This window comes from Ipomoea nil, unplaced genomic scaffold, assembly GCF_001879475.1.
Source record: "Ipomoea nil cultivar Tokyo-kokei standard unplaced genomic scaffold, Asagao_1.1 scaffold2647, whole genome shotgun sequence".
NCBI classification, from domain to species: domain Eukaryota; kingdom Viridiplantae; phylum Streptophyta; class Magnoliopsida; order Solanales; family Convolvulaceae; genus Ipomoea; species Ipomoea nil.
The window spans coordinates 3422036-3439696 of NW_017619075.1; the positions used below are offsets into that span (position 1 = coordinate 3422036).

The 17661-nt window shown below is 33.3% G+C and overlaps 1 protein-coding gene across 1 annotated transcript; it reads right to left on the reverse strand.

Moving 5' to 3' along the window:
- Nucleotides 1–8346: 8346 nt before the first annotated feature.
- Nucleotides 8347–10236, reverse strand: LOC109154433. Its single transcript, XM_019302226.1, has one exon. The coding sequence runs from the start codon at nt 10234–10236 to the stop codon at nt 8347–8349; it is 1890 nt and encodes a 629-aa protein (XP_019157771.1).
- Between the last annotated feature and the right edge of the window lie 7425 nt (nt 10237–17661).

Genomic DNA, 17661 nt, shown 5'->3' on the forward strand with positions numbered 1-17661 from the left:
AACAAAAGAGTACATGATGTATGTAAAAACATATATTGTATTGGTCGCCTCATTAAAAACCTTAACTTAAGAAAATCATGTGGGAAAAACTTAGTTAAGGGAAAAAGAGTACAACCATAAGCCTTCAGGGCATAATCTTCAGAATTTTGGGGTTTGTCCATTTAAGCAATTATTTTGTAACTTTTCCCCATTGTCATTACTATATCAAATACGCATGCCTCGTTAAAAACCTTCATTAGAAAAACCCAGTAGAAAAAATTAGTTGAGGTAAAGAGTGCATGATGTATGTATATTCTTGTTTTAGATTAGCTGCCTCATTAAAAACCTTAAGCTAAGAAAATCTAGTGGGAAAAAACTTAGCTAAGGAAAAGAGTACAATCACTAGTCGTCAAGACTTAATATTCGTGATTGATTCATGTAAAATTATACTCCCCCTCAAAATAACAATCTTTAAGTCCATACATTATGTACAATTGTCAATGGAATGAATATACTCTATAATAATCCCGTGACTCTTCTGGAGCTCACATGAGTATGATATTGACATTATAATGTCTAGTCAAAAGGATTTCATTATATATCCTTTTAGCATTTATGCAACAGAATCTTTATTGTCCCTTTATAGGACAATGTGGTAAATATAGTACAACCAGTTTTGGGACTTTGGCATTATGGAGATACAAAATTAAAATAATAACCAGTACCCAAGTAGCCCATTATATATTGATTTGTATAAGTATCTAATCAAAATCAAGTATTGGCTAACTAGTGTATATAAAAATAAATCTTCAAGGAAAAACTCAATCTTCAAGTCGAGATAATACTTATATCTTTCACAAGCTTTTATTTCAAAAATCTTAGTCTTTAAACATGAACTGACATCATCAAGCTGTTTACACCATCAATATTGACTGAGATAATAAATAAGTCTATTGTCAACTCTTTATTGAGCACATAATGGTACATATTATTCCTTCTATATGAGGATAATAACCTCATTCACAACTCTTTAAAGAGTAAATAATGGCACATAATAATACTTAAATAAATTCTCATTTCGAGAATTATAAATCCATTAGGGATTTTTCAAGATAAATTTAACTGCATGTTTAAATTTATTATTCTGCCAATTGTATTATGTAGCGGAACTTAATGCCATTTACCGTGGGAGAGTATATTTGAAAAGGGTCTCTGCGTGAACCCATAAGCTACAAACTCGCTTCATAATATATCCATTTTAGCGAGTCAAGCTATGCCTTAATTGCTCCTTTATATGTTAAATAGTCATGACACTTCCGATGCCTAACTCTGGATCCATATTATCATATAACGAGCAATATGTAATGACAATTGTGTTGTCGACAACTATAACCTTTTACAAATGTCTCCCATATTTGTAAAAGTTAATGGCAATTTCTAAAACAACCAGATTCTAGATATTTCTCAAAGATATTTTGATATGGTCGTTCCACATCCCTAGTATTACGTTTGTTTGATGCACCTATAAATTTTACTAGGGTTTTTCGTCATCTGGACGAACGTCTGTAAGACATAATTGTTCAATGCTATTTCATAGTGACAATGTTTCTTTACTAGATCTAGTATTATGATTCATATCTCTTTCACTGATAGATCTCCTACACTTCTAGTGTCAAGGAGTACCGGTAGATATATTTGGTCCAAGTTTGGGGAAGGTATATGGGACCTAGTCACTATTTTTATGATCAGTATGATCAATAGATATATTTGGCATATTATTTGCTAATTTTCGCAAATAGATTATCTTCTGAACTTCCAGTTCAGTTTAACTAATACGCGGATTTAAATAGTGAAGATCATTTCATTTTATGAAGTTTCTCGGCATTCTATTAAATTGGGTTCATATCTCCCCCTAATGCCGTGAACCGATCTTCATAAAGTATACAGTCAGCGTACCTTAGCTTATTACTTATTGATCCCCTATCATGGGCTCTGAGTATATAGGTAACATGCGGAGATTGATATAATCAACATAGCCTTAGAGGTACGCTATGGTGGTGAGTTGGTGATACAAGAAATCAAACTGCATACTAATAATAAAACGCAGATAGTGGAATGGTAGATTTTAGACCACGTACTAGGTGTATGGGGAGAAAAAATATGATATGCAGTGAGTCAGATTTGGACTCAAAAATATAGTATATGAAATTGAATGTCCCAAAAAAAAAAAATAGATCATTTAAAAATTTGCTTCAGGCTAACTAACATGATGTGATTCATTTCTAAACTTTCAAGCAAATTTCGTGTAAAATAATAATTATATCATGTAATCACATCGCGACAATATTATAAACTATTTTTGGTAGAATAGCATAGCACTAAAGATAGGAAGTTAAGACCATGAACCGTTAGTTATCCAAAGATTATATAATCTTCTTATGAGGTCTTCTAGACCTTTATTAGGAGATCAGAACAGTCCAATTACTCACATTGTCAAATAGAGAAGGCTAAGAACTTATAGTATATTCCCACATAAACTAAGTTTTAGATGTATCTTTCAAAATGCAATTACACTCAAAACTTAGTATAGTTTTGTTATGTACTACTACTGGAGTACAAGTTGACCCTAACCTTGAAGACAATGAGACTTACACTAATGCTATGAATTCACCTTCCGAGCAAAACTATAGTTAATATTCACACTAGATATCACAATATTCAGACTCATATAATTTAATTGATATCACAAGATTAAACTAAGGTTTAGCAGCGACAGGTGCAACCTAATAATGAAAACCATATTGAGAATTCATGCTATTGTCCCACTTATAAGTTGTGTGATAAAATTCAACAAATATAGCTTATAGTAAATAATTGTATCATATTCTAATAAACATGATCGATAGCAAGTAATTGTATTTTGAGTCATGCACATACATTTTCAATAAATGTATACGTAGCGGCATGTACGATGTGTACAGAACATGGCATGACACAGTATTTCTCATTAATATATCCATAGATAAGAAAAGAATATGAGGAAAATACCGTTCACCGAAGATAATGGACAAATGGTTGTTGTGCCTAGCGAAGCACTCGTTCAGTGTTCTTCGATCTAAGGGCCAAGATCTACTATTTTATTAATTAATGCTCTCACTAGTAAAAGAACCAGGTTTGATGAAGCAATGCCAGGGAAAGCCGGACATGAATGAAGACGGATTAGAGCTCGTCGTTATGGAGCCGAGACGGAAAGACGCCAAAAATGACAAGATTAGAACCACCATCACAATAACTAGTGGTCTACGATAGAGTGAAGAACCTGCCATCACCACTAAGGCTCCAAACACACTACACGTACACATACACAAAATACATTGCACAAATTACTCAACAAAACAATTGTAGGTTCAGAACACTTTGGATATTTGTTTGAGGATGGTCTATCTCTTGATAAAAGTCGTACTTGTATTCTAAATTTCTAATGATCCAAACATACACACACACACACACACACACACACACACACACACACACACACATATATATATATATATATATATATATATATATATATATATATATATATATATATATATATATATACATATACATATATATATATATATATATATATATATATATATATATATATATATATATATATATATATATATATATATATATATATATATATATATATATATATATTAAAATAATGAATGCTCCAAAAGACTTTAGCTACAAGTACACTAGACCAACCACCACTAACTCATAACCCCTGTTATCGATGCTTTGAACTACCGAAATTTGCAATAACAGATATATATATGTATGTAGATATATATACTTATATGTGGTAAGTTAATTTTACTTTGATAATGGGTTTATAATATGCATACGCTATATTCCAGGGGTTGTACCAAAGTCAAACCATGCGAATATCATGAAAGATTCGAAGAATTAAACAAAAGATACTTAGCTTTTAGAGAATTAAAACACTGCCCAGGGAGAAATTGCAAAACCAAGAATTGCAGTCATCGACGGAAGAAGTTGTGACAAATTTAAGATTGCCCAACGAAAATGATGTGCGGCTTGTGGCCTGGAATTAATCAACTTCCATGCGCCCAAGGAACTGCTGCCCAGAAGAAATTCCACCGACGTCGCGGTGTCACCGATTCGCCAAAGGGAACCGAGTTGCCGTTGCCATCGTCCAACTAGTTTTGGACGGAAGAAGCTCGTTTGCTTTAGCGATGGACACATCGCCGCCGGACTGCGATCGTCTGTAAAAACCAGTCGCAACCAGATCGTCTGTAAAAACATATTGTGTGTCTTATTTTACGAATTTATGTCTTGTATTATGAAATTATGTGCCTATAAGACATAAATTATTTACACAAATCAGATCTGAGAATAAGTAAATTAGAAAACATGTGTATGTATCTCGTAGTAAAATAGAAAACATGTGTATGTATCTCGTGTTATGCATTTCTGTGCATCATGTATGTTATGCAATTCTGTACATTAAGCGTAAGGATTCTGTACCTGAAATTGATTAGTAGTTGTATAACACAGAATATATTGTGTGTCTTATTTTACGAATTTATGTCTTGTATTATGAAATTATGTGCCTAAATGATATAAATTATTTACACAAATCAGATATGAAAATAAGTAAAATAGAAAACATGTGCATGTATCTCATCTCGTGTTATGCATTTTTGTACATCATGTTATGCAATTCTGTACACGAAATTGATTAGTAGTTTTATAATACAAAACATATTGTGTGGCCATTGTTGATCCACTCAATTTCTTGGTTTGAATCATGTAAAATCCTTACAGCACGTTTGGTTCACGGAATGAATTTGGAGGGAATAGGAATGTTATTCCACTGGAATAGAATAGGTAAGGAATAGAATAGGAATTGTATTATGTTGTTTGGTTGGCTGAAGGAATAGACTTTAGTAATTGTATTCCAGTGTTTGGTTGGTTAAAAGAATAAAAATTGAATAGGTTTTAAAGACATAAATACGCTTATACAAAACAACAACAACAACAACAATAATAATAATAATAATAATAATAATAATAATAATAATAATAATAATAATAATAATAATAATAATAATAATAATAATAATAATAATAATAATAATAATAATAATAATAATAATAATAATAATAATAATAATAATCATTATGATTATGATATACTGAATGTTATATATATATATATATATATATATATATATATATATATATATATATATATACATGTATATGCATGTGTCTAGGAGAGAGAGAGAATAACAATAACACAACAACAACAACAACAACAACAATAATAATAATAATAATAATAATAATAATAATAATAATAATAATAATAATAATAATAATAATAATAATAATTATTATTATTATTATTATTATTATTATTATTATTATTATTATTATTATTATTATTATTAATTATTATTATTATTATTATTATTATTATTATTATTAATTATTATTATTATTATTATTATTATTATTATTATTATTATTATTATTATTATTATTATTATTATTATTATTATTATTATTATTATTATTATTATTATTATTATTATTATTATTATATTATTATTATTATTATTATTATTATTATTATTATTATTATTATTTTATTATTATTATTATTATTATTATTATTATTATTATTATTATTATTATTATTATTATTATTATTATTATTATTATTATTATTATTATTATTATTATTATTATTATTATTATTATACAAATACTGATACGTTCGCCTGCGAATGTATCGAGAGTTCTTTTTCGAGCAAAGAACAAAGCTCCAGGAAGATTAAGAAGAAGGATGAGTACTGTAATTCTTGTCCCCTAGTACTGAATATTACACAGCTTTAAATAAGAAAAAGGAAATAACAAACTAAGCTTATTTTTAAGATCACTAGTGATGCTTAGTCCATCCTATAATCCGCATAGCGACTCGGTAACTTGCGCATTCTTCTCGGCCTATCAGTACCAATTCCTCTATCATATGTTCTTGTCTGCATGGCCTCTTTTCCCATGTGGTCTGGATGCATGACCTGTTTTCCCATGTCCTTTGGGTGTGGTAGTGTCGTATCAATACCCCCCGTTTCAGAAAAGTCCTTGTCCTCAAGGTGAAGGCTCGGAAAAAATTCAGCAAGTGTATCCACAGGAAACCAAATAGCATCCTCTGGTGGTAAATCAACCCAATGAACAAGAGTCTGATGCTCTAACAACCCTTCATGCAAAATAGAACGAGTGGCCATAACGGTCATTGGAGCCGACGACAAATCCCCCATGAAATCCAGTGGAAAAGTAGGTTGTGGTGATTCACTCGCATCGCCCCGGTACGGTTTGAGCAAGGAAACATGAAAGACGGGGGTGAATTTTGGACGTGGCCGGAAGTTGCAGACGATATGCGACAGGGCCAACACGTTCCACAATTTCAAAGGGCCTAAAGTATCGTGCGCTTAGTTTGCGAAACGGACGGCGCACCACCGAGACCTGAAGAAAAGGTTGGAGTTTCACCCAAACCTTAGCTCCAACGTCGTATTCGACATCACGTCATTTACGATTAGCCATTTGCACCATTCGATGTTGAGCGGCAAATAAATTTTCTTTGAACTGTGATAAGAGCACATTACGATCCTTCAAAAGGTCATCCAAAGCACATGTATTAGTAGCATTTGGAACATAATGTGGAATAACTGGTGGCAGTCGACCATATAGGGCCTGAAATGGATAAATTTTAATGCTTGGGTTGTAGCTGGTGTTGTAACAGAATTCAGTCCAACTCATCAACGAAACCCATTTTGTCGGCCTATCACTCACAAACGCACGGAGATACTGTTCGATGCCCCGATTCACTACCTCTGTTTGGCCATCTGTTTGAGGATGATACGCAGTACTATGCCGGAGACCCGTGCCACTAAATTCAAATAGAGACTTCCAAAATGCACTAGTGAAAACTGGATCACGATCTGAAATAATTGAGGTCGGAAAGCCATGGTGTTTGACAACGATATCAACAAACAATTGTGCAGCTTTCCTGGCTGTAAAATGGGAAGGTAAAACCCCAAAGTGGGCATACTTCGTTAGCCGGTCAACCACCACCATAATAACAGTATAACCTTGCGAGGGTGGTAGTCCAACAATAAAATCCCTGGTGATCTTATCCCAGACAGCATCAGGAATAGGAAGCGGCTGTAGTAACCCTGCGGGAGCGCTAGTCAAAAATTTGGTTTGTTGACACGTGGAACAAGAGGCAACAAAATTTTCAACGTCGCGTCACATGTTTTGCCAAAAGAATAACGCGGACAACCGCACTAACGTCCGTTTCACACCAAAATGCCCCGCCATCTTAGTCTCATGGAACTCTCTAACAACATTGTTTTTAAAGAGGAGGATGTGCTGATATAATAGCGTTGCCGGTAGAGTAATATACCGTTCCGCCGCGAGAATTCCACTGGCAATTTATTTGCCTCCATGCGCTGGTGAAGGACCTGTAAATCTTGCAGCTCCAAGTTTTCACGACGTAGAATATTCAAGAACTCTGGCACAGGCCAACTCGTCGCCAACATAGTACATGCGACCTCATGCCGTCGTGATAACGCATCCGCTGCAACGTTCACCTTGCCTGGCTTATATTCAATACGAAAATCATAACCCATTAGCTTGTGAATAAATTTTTGCTGCTCTAGAGTGTGGATCGTCTGGGAAAGAAGCTCTTTGAGGCTGAAATGATCTGTTTTAATAGTAAAGGAACTCCCTAGCAAGTAATGACGCCATTTATGGACGGAAGTCGTTAGCGCCTGTAATTCCTTCAAATATGTGGAAGTCGTTTGCCTTCCATTTTCTTGCTGAAATAAGAAATTGGGTGGCCATGTTGCATGAGAACTGCTCCTACCCCAGTGCCTGACGCATCAACTTCTACCTCAAAGGGTTCCGAAAAATTGGGTAAGCGAAGAACAGGGGCTGAAGCCAATGCTTCCTTCAGCCTATGTAAAGCACGATCAGTCTCGGGCCCCCATTTAGGAGCGTCGTTTTTTAAAAGATCAATAAGAGGTGCTGCTATTTCCGGAAATCCTTTAATAAATCGACGGTAGTATCCCGCCAATCCCAGGAAGCCTCATAATTGCTTAGTGTTCATGGGTAGAGGCCAAGTGAGAACCACATCAATTTTTTTGGGATCCATTTGAAGCTGCCCTTATGGACGATATGCCCGAGATATTCAATGGAGAGACGTCCAAAATCACATTTAGAGAATTTCAAATAGAAGTGATTAGTTTGTAGGATGAACAATACCTCGCGCACATGCTTTAAATGCTACTCCATAGAGGAGCTGTAGATCAATATGTCGTCAAAGAAAACGATCACATATCTTCGCAAAAATGGCCTTAAGATCGTATTCATGGCAGCTTGAAAGGTGGAGGGCGCATTTGTTAGCCCGAATGGCATAACCAATAATTCGTAATGCCTTTCATGGGTCCGGAAAACAGTTTTAAAGATATCCTCATCTGCAACACGGATTTGATGATATCCTGCTTGCAAACCCAACTTAGAAAAAATGGTTGCACCTCCCAATTCATCAAATAGCTCATCAGCAGTCGGGATTGGAAATTTATCCTGGACTGTAATGGCGTTCAGTGCTCGGTAATCCATGCAAAACCGGTAAGTGCCATCTTTTTTTTGGACTAACAAAATAGGTGAAGAAAAAGGACTCCGGCTTGGACGTACGATTCCCTGCTCAAACATTTCCCGAACTAACTTCTCAATTTCATATTTTTGAAAATAAGGGTAACGGTATGGGCGCACATTTACGGGTTTAGAATTGGGTAATAAATGAATATTGTGATCAAAGACTCTATGAGGAGGTAAGGACTTAGGTGGCTCAAAAATTGGTGAAAATTCGAGTAGTAAGTCCCGAAAAGGTTCTGGTAAGGTTGGAGGAGTGGGTTGCATTTGAGTAGGCTCTGCAACGTCGGTAGTATTGATGTGGTGAATCTCATAAAGTGTCTGTATGGCACCATTGGTCACCATTGCCTGTAACTGGTTGAAGGAAATAGGTTGATTATTTAGGCCAGAGTCACCTTTAAGTTTGACATTTATTGAGCCCATCTGGAACTCCATAGTCATTTTAGAATAATCATGTGTAACACTGCCCAAGCTCTGGAGCCACTGGACGCCTAAGACTACGTCCAGGCCAACGATTCTTAACACGTGTAAATCCATAGCAAAAGCAAATCCCTGCATGCAAACCTCCACAACCGGACAAACATGCCGGCACCCCAATGTATCGTCGTTCCCAATATAGACCTGGAATGGCTTGATAGCTTTGGTGGGCAAGTGTAATCTCTCTGCGATAGCCGGAGTTATAAAATTGTGGGTGCTTCCACTATCAATCAGCACCATGCATGAGGATCCTTTTATGTTGCCGATGAGTCGTAGGGACCGGGGACTGCCAGGTCCTGTCATTGTATTAAGCACAGAGACATCACCAGATATTACCTCCTCGTCAGTATGATATTGATTGACTACCATAGGGTCATCTTCCAACGGCTTGTCATCCTCATCGCCAATAAGCACGAGGAACCGCCCCTTGCAGCGGTGACCCGGGGTGTATTTCTCGTCACAACGAAAACACAGGCCCTTGTCACGCTTTTCACGTATTTCAGCGGAGGTGTATCTCCGTATGGGCAGTGCTTGGGTGGGCTGCGCCATTGGTGCTGGCAATAATCCTCTGGCATTAGTTTTCCCTGAAGGTAAGATATTGGGCTGTGAATTAGAACTCGACCGTATCGTAACCTGTGAAAAATTTGAACCTCTAGGCTGCCACCTATTGTCTTCATGTATCACCGGAGGACGTGGTTTTTCGTTGTATGCAGTACAACAGTCCAGCATAAGCTCATTATAACGAGCTTCATGAGCTTTGGCCATCTCAAAGGCTGCCAAAATCGTTCGGGGCCTGACCATAAGCAATTCACGGCGTATGTGGGATTTCAACCCACCTATGACATAGGAAACTAGCTGAGTCTTGTTTACTCCGGTCACCCGATTAAGCAATTTCTCAAATGCTGCTTGGAAGTCAACTACGGTCCCGACTTTCGTAAGCTTAGCCAACTCCGCCAAGGGATCCTCAAAGTGTGTAGTGCCAAACCGTTGTTCAACCTTTTCCAAGAAATCGTGCCACCCAAAAATTAGGCGGTTCCGTTTCATCCAACAGAACCATTCAGACGCGTCTCCCTCCAAGCAAAACCAGCAATTTGCAAGTGTTGCGGTTCAGGGGTCTATTGGAAGTCAAAATATTCTTGGATGTTGAAAATCCATTGCTGCGGATCTGCTCCTCCAAATTTTGGAATGTCTAATCTCATACTACTGTGTTTCTGCACCATGGATGCTCCTTCATATGAACCTTCATCCGTAGCTATGGTGAGGCCAGGATTAGCCCGGAATAGAGCTTGCTGATTGGTGGGGGGTGTTGTGGTTGCCATCTCTGACTGTTGTACCGTTTTAGCCTTCTCATTGGTTTGCCATTTTGCTTCCATGGAAGCCATGAAAGTTTGGAATTGATCTTTCCACTGACTTTGCAGCCGGGCCTCTTGGGTGGTCATCACTCCGTCTAGCAGTTGCTTAAGGTTCTGCATGGTTAATGGTGTATCGGGAGAATCGGCCATGGATGGTAGATTGATGCTGTGGTTTTTTTTTTTTTTTTTTTTTTTTTTTTTTTTTTTTTGTTTTTTTTTTTTTTTTGTTTTTGTTTTTGTTTTGATTGTCTCTCAACAAGAGCACCAAATTGATACGTTCGCCTGCGAATGTATCGAGAGTTCTTTTTCGAGCAAAGAACAAAGCTCCAGGAAGATTAAGAAGAAGGATGAGTACTGTAATTCTTGTCCCCTAGTACTGAATATTACATAGCTTTAAATAAGAAAAAGGAAATAACAAACTAAGCTTATTTTTAGGATCACTAGTGATGCTTAGTCCATCCTATAATCCGCATAGCGACTCGGTAACTTACGCATTCTTCTCGGCCTATCAATACCAATTCCTCCATCATCTGTTCTTGTCTGCATGGCCTCTTTTCCCATGTGGTCTGGATGCATGGCCTCTTTTCCCATGTCCTCTGGGTGTGGTAGTGTCGTATCAAATACATATTTATATTTATATTTATTTTCCCACTTATCCCACATCGGTTAGAGAAGTAAGGAATGGAGCCTTGATGCTCCTATAAAAAAAAACATCAAGGCTTTATAATTTCAATTGCAATGCTCATCCGCTAGGCAAGCTTGCAATGCCCATCCGCTAGGCATGCAGATGGGCAGGCTACTTAATTTAGGAGCCAAGGCTCCATAATTAAGGAGTCTTATTACTCTTATACAGTTAATATATATATATATATATATATATATATATATATATATATATATATATATATATACACACACACACACACACAAATCATTTATTTAAATATATATATTTATTGATAGATTGATAGATAAAAATTATAATTAATTAAATATATACATTTATATAATACATTATATTTATTAAATAAATATAAATATTATATAATGTGCAGAGGGTATTTTTGGTATTTGTGATATAAAAGCTATTCCCAAGGGCAAGGGCATGGAAATAGCTAATACCAAGGCCCCCCTAGGAATGACTATTCCCCTTACGAAGGTAATAGCTCATTCCTAGGCATGTTATTCACATGACAAAATGATCCAACCAAATGATGGAATAGGTCTATTCCAAGGAATGTTATTCCATTCCTGGCCTATTTCCATGAACCAAACATGCCATTAGTTTTCTTATCCCGTTCGCCCATGCCCACTCCATCCCCAGTAGAATCGCTCTCAATTCTCCTTCCGTTGCGTGGGTTGTTCTTGTTGAGCTACTGAATCCTCTCTGCCAATGGCCATTTGCCTTCCTTAGCACTCCTCCGCATCCAATCAGCCCATTGCTCACATTGAATGCGGCATCCGTGTGGAGGGTATGTTTTTCATCATGTTTATTCCCGCATTGCCTCTTGATTCTACACTTTTCGCCCAGAGCTTTCTTCTTGGCAAAAGCCACTTTTGCTTCTCTATGTTGGTTTTGGATCCACTTGACCTTCATTTTCCAATCCCATGATTCCTTGCCAAACACTTTGTTGCAGCGCCATCTCCAGATCCACCATACTGTGTACGCAAAGGTTTCTCCCCAGCTCTCCACTTTCGTTCCATTTACTTTACCTGCCACATTACTCGTTAGCTAACTATCAAAATTTTTTGAAAAAATTTCATACTTGGCCCCATGGGGTAATAATACTTCCCAAATATTCGCAGCCTCCTTGAAATAACATATGCAATGGTCCGCGTCCTCTCTCTGGCAGTTGTAGCTCGAGCATCGTGGATCCGTGGTGAAGCCTCGTTTGTTTCTCTCCAAGTTTGTCATAATTTTCTTGTGTTTGAGAGTCCAAATGAACATGGCGATTTTGTTTGGAACTTTAAGCTTCCAAACATCCTCTCATTTATCATTGGCTATATCCAACTCGGTGGTGCATGTTGTTTTATACACAGACGAGACTGAGAACATGCCATTACTCTCCAAGCTCTAATAGATGTCATCATTTTGATCTCCTTCATTTTCATCTTCACTCTCCACATAGACAAGGCTTCCACGTCTTGCGGGCACTTCCATGCAGTAGAATTCCTTTAGCTTCACAAACTCCTTTTCCATAGATTTGAACCAACTTTGCGCCAATTAATCTCATGAATATTGGCTTTCCCATGCATATATTTATCCTTGATTATGCGCCATCCAATTTTTGTCAAGAAAGTCCGGTTCATGTCATCGTCCACAATTGATAAGTAAGATTAGGATTCAATTACACTTTTTAAAGTGTTTAAGTCTCTATGAAACTTTTTTCAGTGTTTGAATCTTATTTGATCTTTTTCTAAATAATTTTTTTTGAAGATATATTTTTCTAAATTATTATTAAGTTAAATTATCTAAAGACTACATATTCACATATACCGATATACGTATGTGCTTGAATTTTTCATAGTGATGGTATAATTGAAAAATGAAAAGGTAAAGTTAATAAGAAATCTATATATATATATATATATATATATATATATATATATATATATATATATATATATATATATATATATAAAAGTAAAATTCTCCTAACAAATTTCCCCCCCAAAACTTTTGTAGTAAAACTTATTTGGTAAGTAAATGGCAAATGAAAAATAAATAAATAATAATAATAATAATAATAATAATAATAATAATAATAATAATAATAATAATAATAATAATAATAATAATAATAATGATGTTATTACCTTAAATAAATAAATTATTATACTTTTCCTTAAATAAATAAATTATTATACTTTCCTTTTGAATTAGTATTTTCTACCTATAAATACAAGGGTTTCTTCAATCAAAGAATCTCATACTCATCTCTCTGCTTTCTTTTTGTATGAATTTTCTACATTTTTCTAACTATATTCTCACGTACTTCAATATGTTTTGCAGTTTATATTGTCTGGTATGAGTTTGAAGATACTTAAGGAGGCTATACTTCAACAAAAGGAAATTGAGGAGGAAGAGCATTTGTAACAGAACCCTATTGGTTTAGTTTTTATGGAAGATTGTAGAGATGCGATCGAGGATGATAAAGACGGTAATTTTGATAATTTTGTAAGATTTTCTGAAACTTAGAGTTAGTATGTTGATTTCGAGATTTGTACATGCCATTCAAGTTTCTATGGTTTTTTCATATTATTTAAAAAGAAGAAATAAATAACAAATACAATTTCAGATTTTGTGTTACTCCATTCACATATTAGTATAAATAAAAAAATAATAATAAAATAAAATACAAAGGAAATGTAAAATTTTAACCAAAAATTTAATTAGAGAAACCTCCCAAAAAAATCCATGTTGTACTGAACCCAAATAAAAAAATACTGGCAATGGCACAATCATAAGGATCAAAGGGAACAATGGAAGACCCAGAAATCCAGACATCATTGATGTACCGAACAGTGATGAGAGACTCATAAATAGGAATATCATTATGAATGAAAACGGAGATTTTCTTGACACCCGAATTTAGTTTAAGGAGAAGTTTACTCTTGAGTACAAATGTCTCCTCAATGGATTTTGTATGGTCATATAGAGTGTATTTATACACCATGGATAGTTCAAAATGGCACAATATTAAAATTATAAAATGGTAAGAGATCTCAAAAAATGTAAAACTTTCAAATTTTCAGTTAATACAAAAAATGTTATAATCGCCGAAAATATATATTTTAACTTTAGACAAAAATTAAAAACGAAATCATAAACAATTTTAATAATTGACTATTTCATTTCTATGTTTTTTTTCAAAAATGATGGGCATGAACACACTGACTCATCATGAAATATAGTAATTAATGAATTACCATTAAAATTAGTATAGTAATGAAAGAATTATCATTTGTATGTTGACATTTTCCCCCGTTTATTACCATTCAAATGTTTGATACCAAAAATTATACTATATAAACACAAAAAATGCATATATGGTAAATATGAAATTTATATATATATATATATATATATATATATATATATATATAATAAGGCTCATATGCGGCAGTGACTTTAGGTGCGGCGGTGCGGCCATATCAGCATCGTCCATTCTGCTTAATCTAACAGCAACGACTAATTTCTGAAGATTTAAAGATTTAAGCGCGTCCTGGTAAGTGGGGGGGGGGGGGGTGTTATGGTAATTGTAGTGGTAATTTATATCGGTCGCTTGTCAGTATACACCAACAGTGTTAACAAAAGACAGCAATAGTGTTAGGAAAAAACACCACAATGAAATGCATAAATACACCAAAAAACACACAACACACCCAAAAAAATACACCATATAACTCACCACCCCAATGGTGTATTTCTGAACACTGTGTGATACTTTTATTCATACCTAGTGGTGCGTTCTGGTGATGCGTATCTAATTTGTGCATGTTTTTTTGGTGTGCATTTTCTAACATGGATGATGTATATTTGTATAACTATTAGTGCGGTCGCACTGACCGCTCGGGAAGGCACCAACACGAATTCTCAAATACACCATAGTAAGGTTAATAATGCACCAATAGCGAACATAAAACACACAACACTATGATTTGATATATTCTGGTGCCCAATGACGACTTTAACCTTGCAGTTCACGTAGTGTGAGAACGCGCGCGGAAATATCGGAAAAGCCTTGATGGATGTGATTCGTTGGATTTATCTAATCTAATGGCCTACAATTAACCGCACCGCCGCACCTAAGTGCACTGCCGCACTTGAACCTTCCTCTCTCTCTCTCTCTCTCTATATATATATATATATATATATATATATATATATATATATATATATATATATATATATATATATATATATATATATTATATAGATATAGATTATTCTCATAATTTTTTTTCTTTCTTTTGTGTTATTATTATGGTAATTTTATGGTAATGTATTTAAATATTGGAAGAAAACAAATGTTATAATTAATGAAATTGAGAAATATATGATTTCTTCTATAGAAATATTTGTGACAATTTCATTAAATTATAATTAATAAAATATGAAATATAATTAAAGAAATGAAATTATAAATTTAACAAAACATGAATATTTATAATATTTTTAAATATACATACATATACTCTTTAAATTTCTAAATATAATTTTTTTAAGTATAAATCTATCAATATAAATTATAATTAATGAAATTATATTATAGAATTTTCTTATATACATATTAATACAATTTGAAATAAATCAACTTAATTATATAAAATTTTTTTATATAAATTTATCTAAATATGTACATGATTAGAGATTATATTAACCATACAAAATTTAAATTTTAATTTTGTATGTTATGAAAATAGATACTTGACTAAATATATAAAAGTCCAACTATATTATTATATTATACATTTTAACATCTTTTTAATTTTTTTTTATTTTAAATTCACAATAACAAAAATAAAATTCCGTGCAATGCATGGATAAAGCACTATATTTAAAAAATACAATTTGATAAATATCATAAATTAATTAGTAAAATATCATTTATGTTTATAATAACTAAATAAAATAAATAAATAATTCAACTATGTGAACCAATAATTTCAAAATGAAACTAATGTACAGTTACAAATAAATATAGCATGATTACATTACTTTAATTAGTTTTAATACCCTTAATGATATGACTTTTCTTTATCAATTTTTTGATGGGAGACTAAGTGAGTGTTTGGGTTGCTGGAAATTATTATTTTTAAATACTTACTAATAAAAAATAATTTTAAAATATTTTTTAACCCCTCATAACATGTGTATAGTACAATTTTACCCCTTAATGATATGACTTTTCTTTATCATAAATTAATTAGTACAATATCCTTCCTGTTTATAAATTATAATAATTAAAAAAATTAAATATGTGAACCAATGATTTCAAAATAAAATCAATATACAGTTACAATTAAATATAGCATGATTAGATTTACTTTAATTAGTTTTAATTTTCTTAATGAAGTGACTTTTCTTTATCAGTTTTTTATGGGAAGCTAAGGTAGTGTTTGGATTGCTGGAAAATATTTTAAAATAAAAATACGTATTAATAAAAAATATTTTAAAAATATTTTTTAACCCCTCATAACATGTGTAAATGTTATATTTTTTTTAAAAAAAATACAATTTGATAAATATCGTAATTTTTGTTTATAATAGGTAAAGAAAAAAATAAATAATTCAAAGATGTGAACAATGAATCAATGATTCACGTTGAGTTATTACCGAAAAAATCAGTCTTTAATCACGGTTAATTGTATGTGACTTTTTCCCGAGTCACCCATCCTGATGGTCTGATTGTTTTAACTCTAGACGGGAATGAATAAAATCTCGTTACTACCAATGTCGTCTACAAAGAGATTTTCAATAATGTATAATTCAAGCCATTGATATTATGTTTTTTAATATACAAAGATGACAAAATTGCTATATATCTACATAGAAAATATAACTTCCATATAAATAATTTCTATAACTGAGTTGCTAGACAACGAATTAATTAGCCCAATTAATACAAATTATAAACACTGATATATAAAATCTCTACCGTTACAGCAACGAATGCGTATATCTACACGTTAGCTATTAATTGAGAAATTATTTACTTGAATTCAAGCATTGATAACATCAGAAAACATAATCGGTGCAACTCAATTCTTCAATTATATTATATAATATTCGATGCTATAATTTATACAATTGTATATCAATCTAAATATTTTTAAAATAATATAACAAATTCATTCCGTGCAACGCACGAGCACAAATACTAGTTATAAAAATACAACATGAAAACTCAAAAAGTACGAAAGAAAAAAAAAACACTACAGTACTAATAAATTATTGTTAAGGACTAATGTTTAAAAATTAGTTAAAGAAAAGTATAAAGATTTGCCAAGCAAATTGTACTCAGATGACATGTAGTGACTCTCTCATATGGGAGATCATGAGATCGAGTCTCAGTGGAGGCACTGTTAACTCTTTGTGCTTCAATAGATTGTC

What these genes read in the sequence shown, in the direction of transcription:
- LOC109154433 (XM_019302226.1), bottom strand. Translation starts at nt 10,236, where the DNA reads ATGAAACGGAACCGCCTAATTTTTGGGTGGCACGATTTCTTGGAAAAG.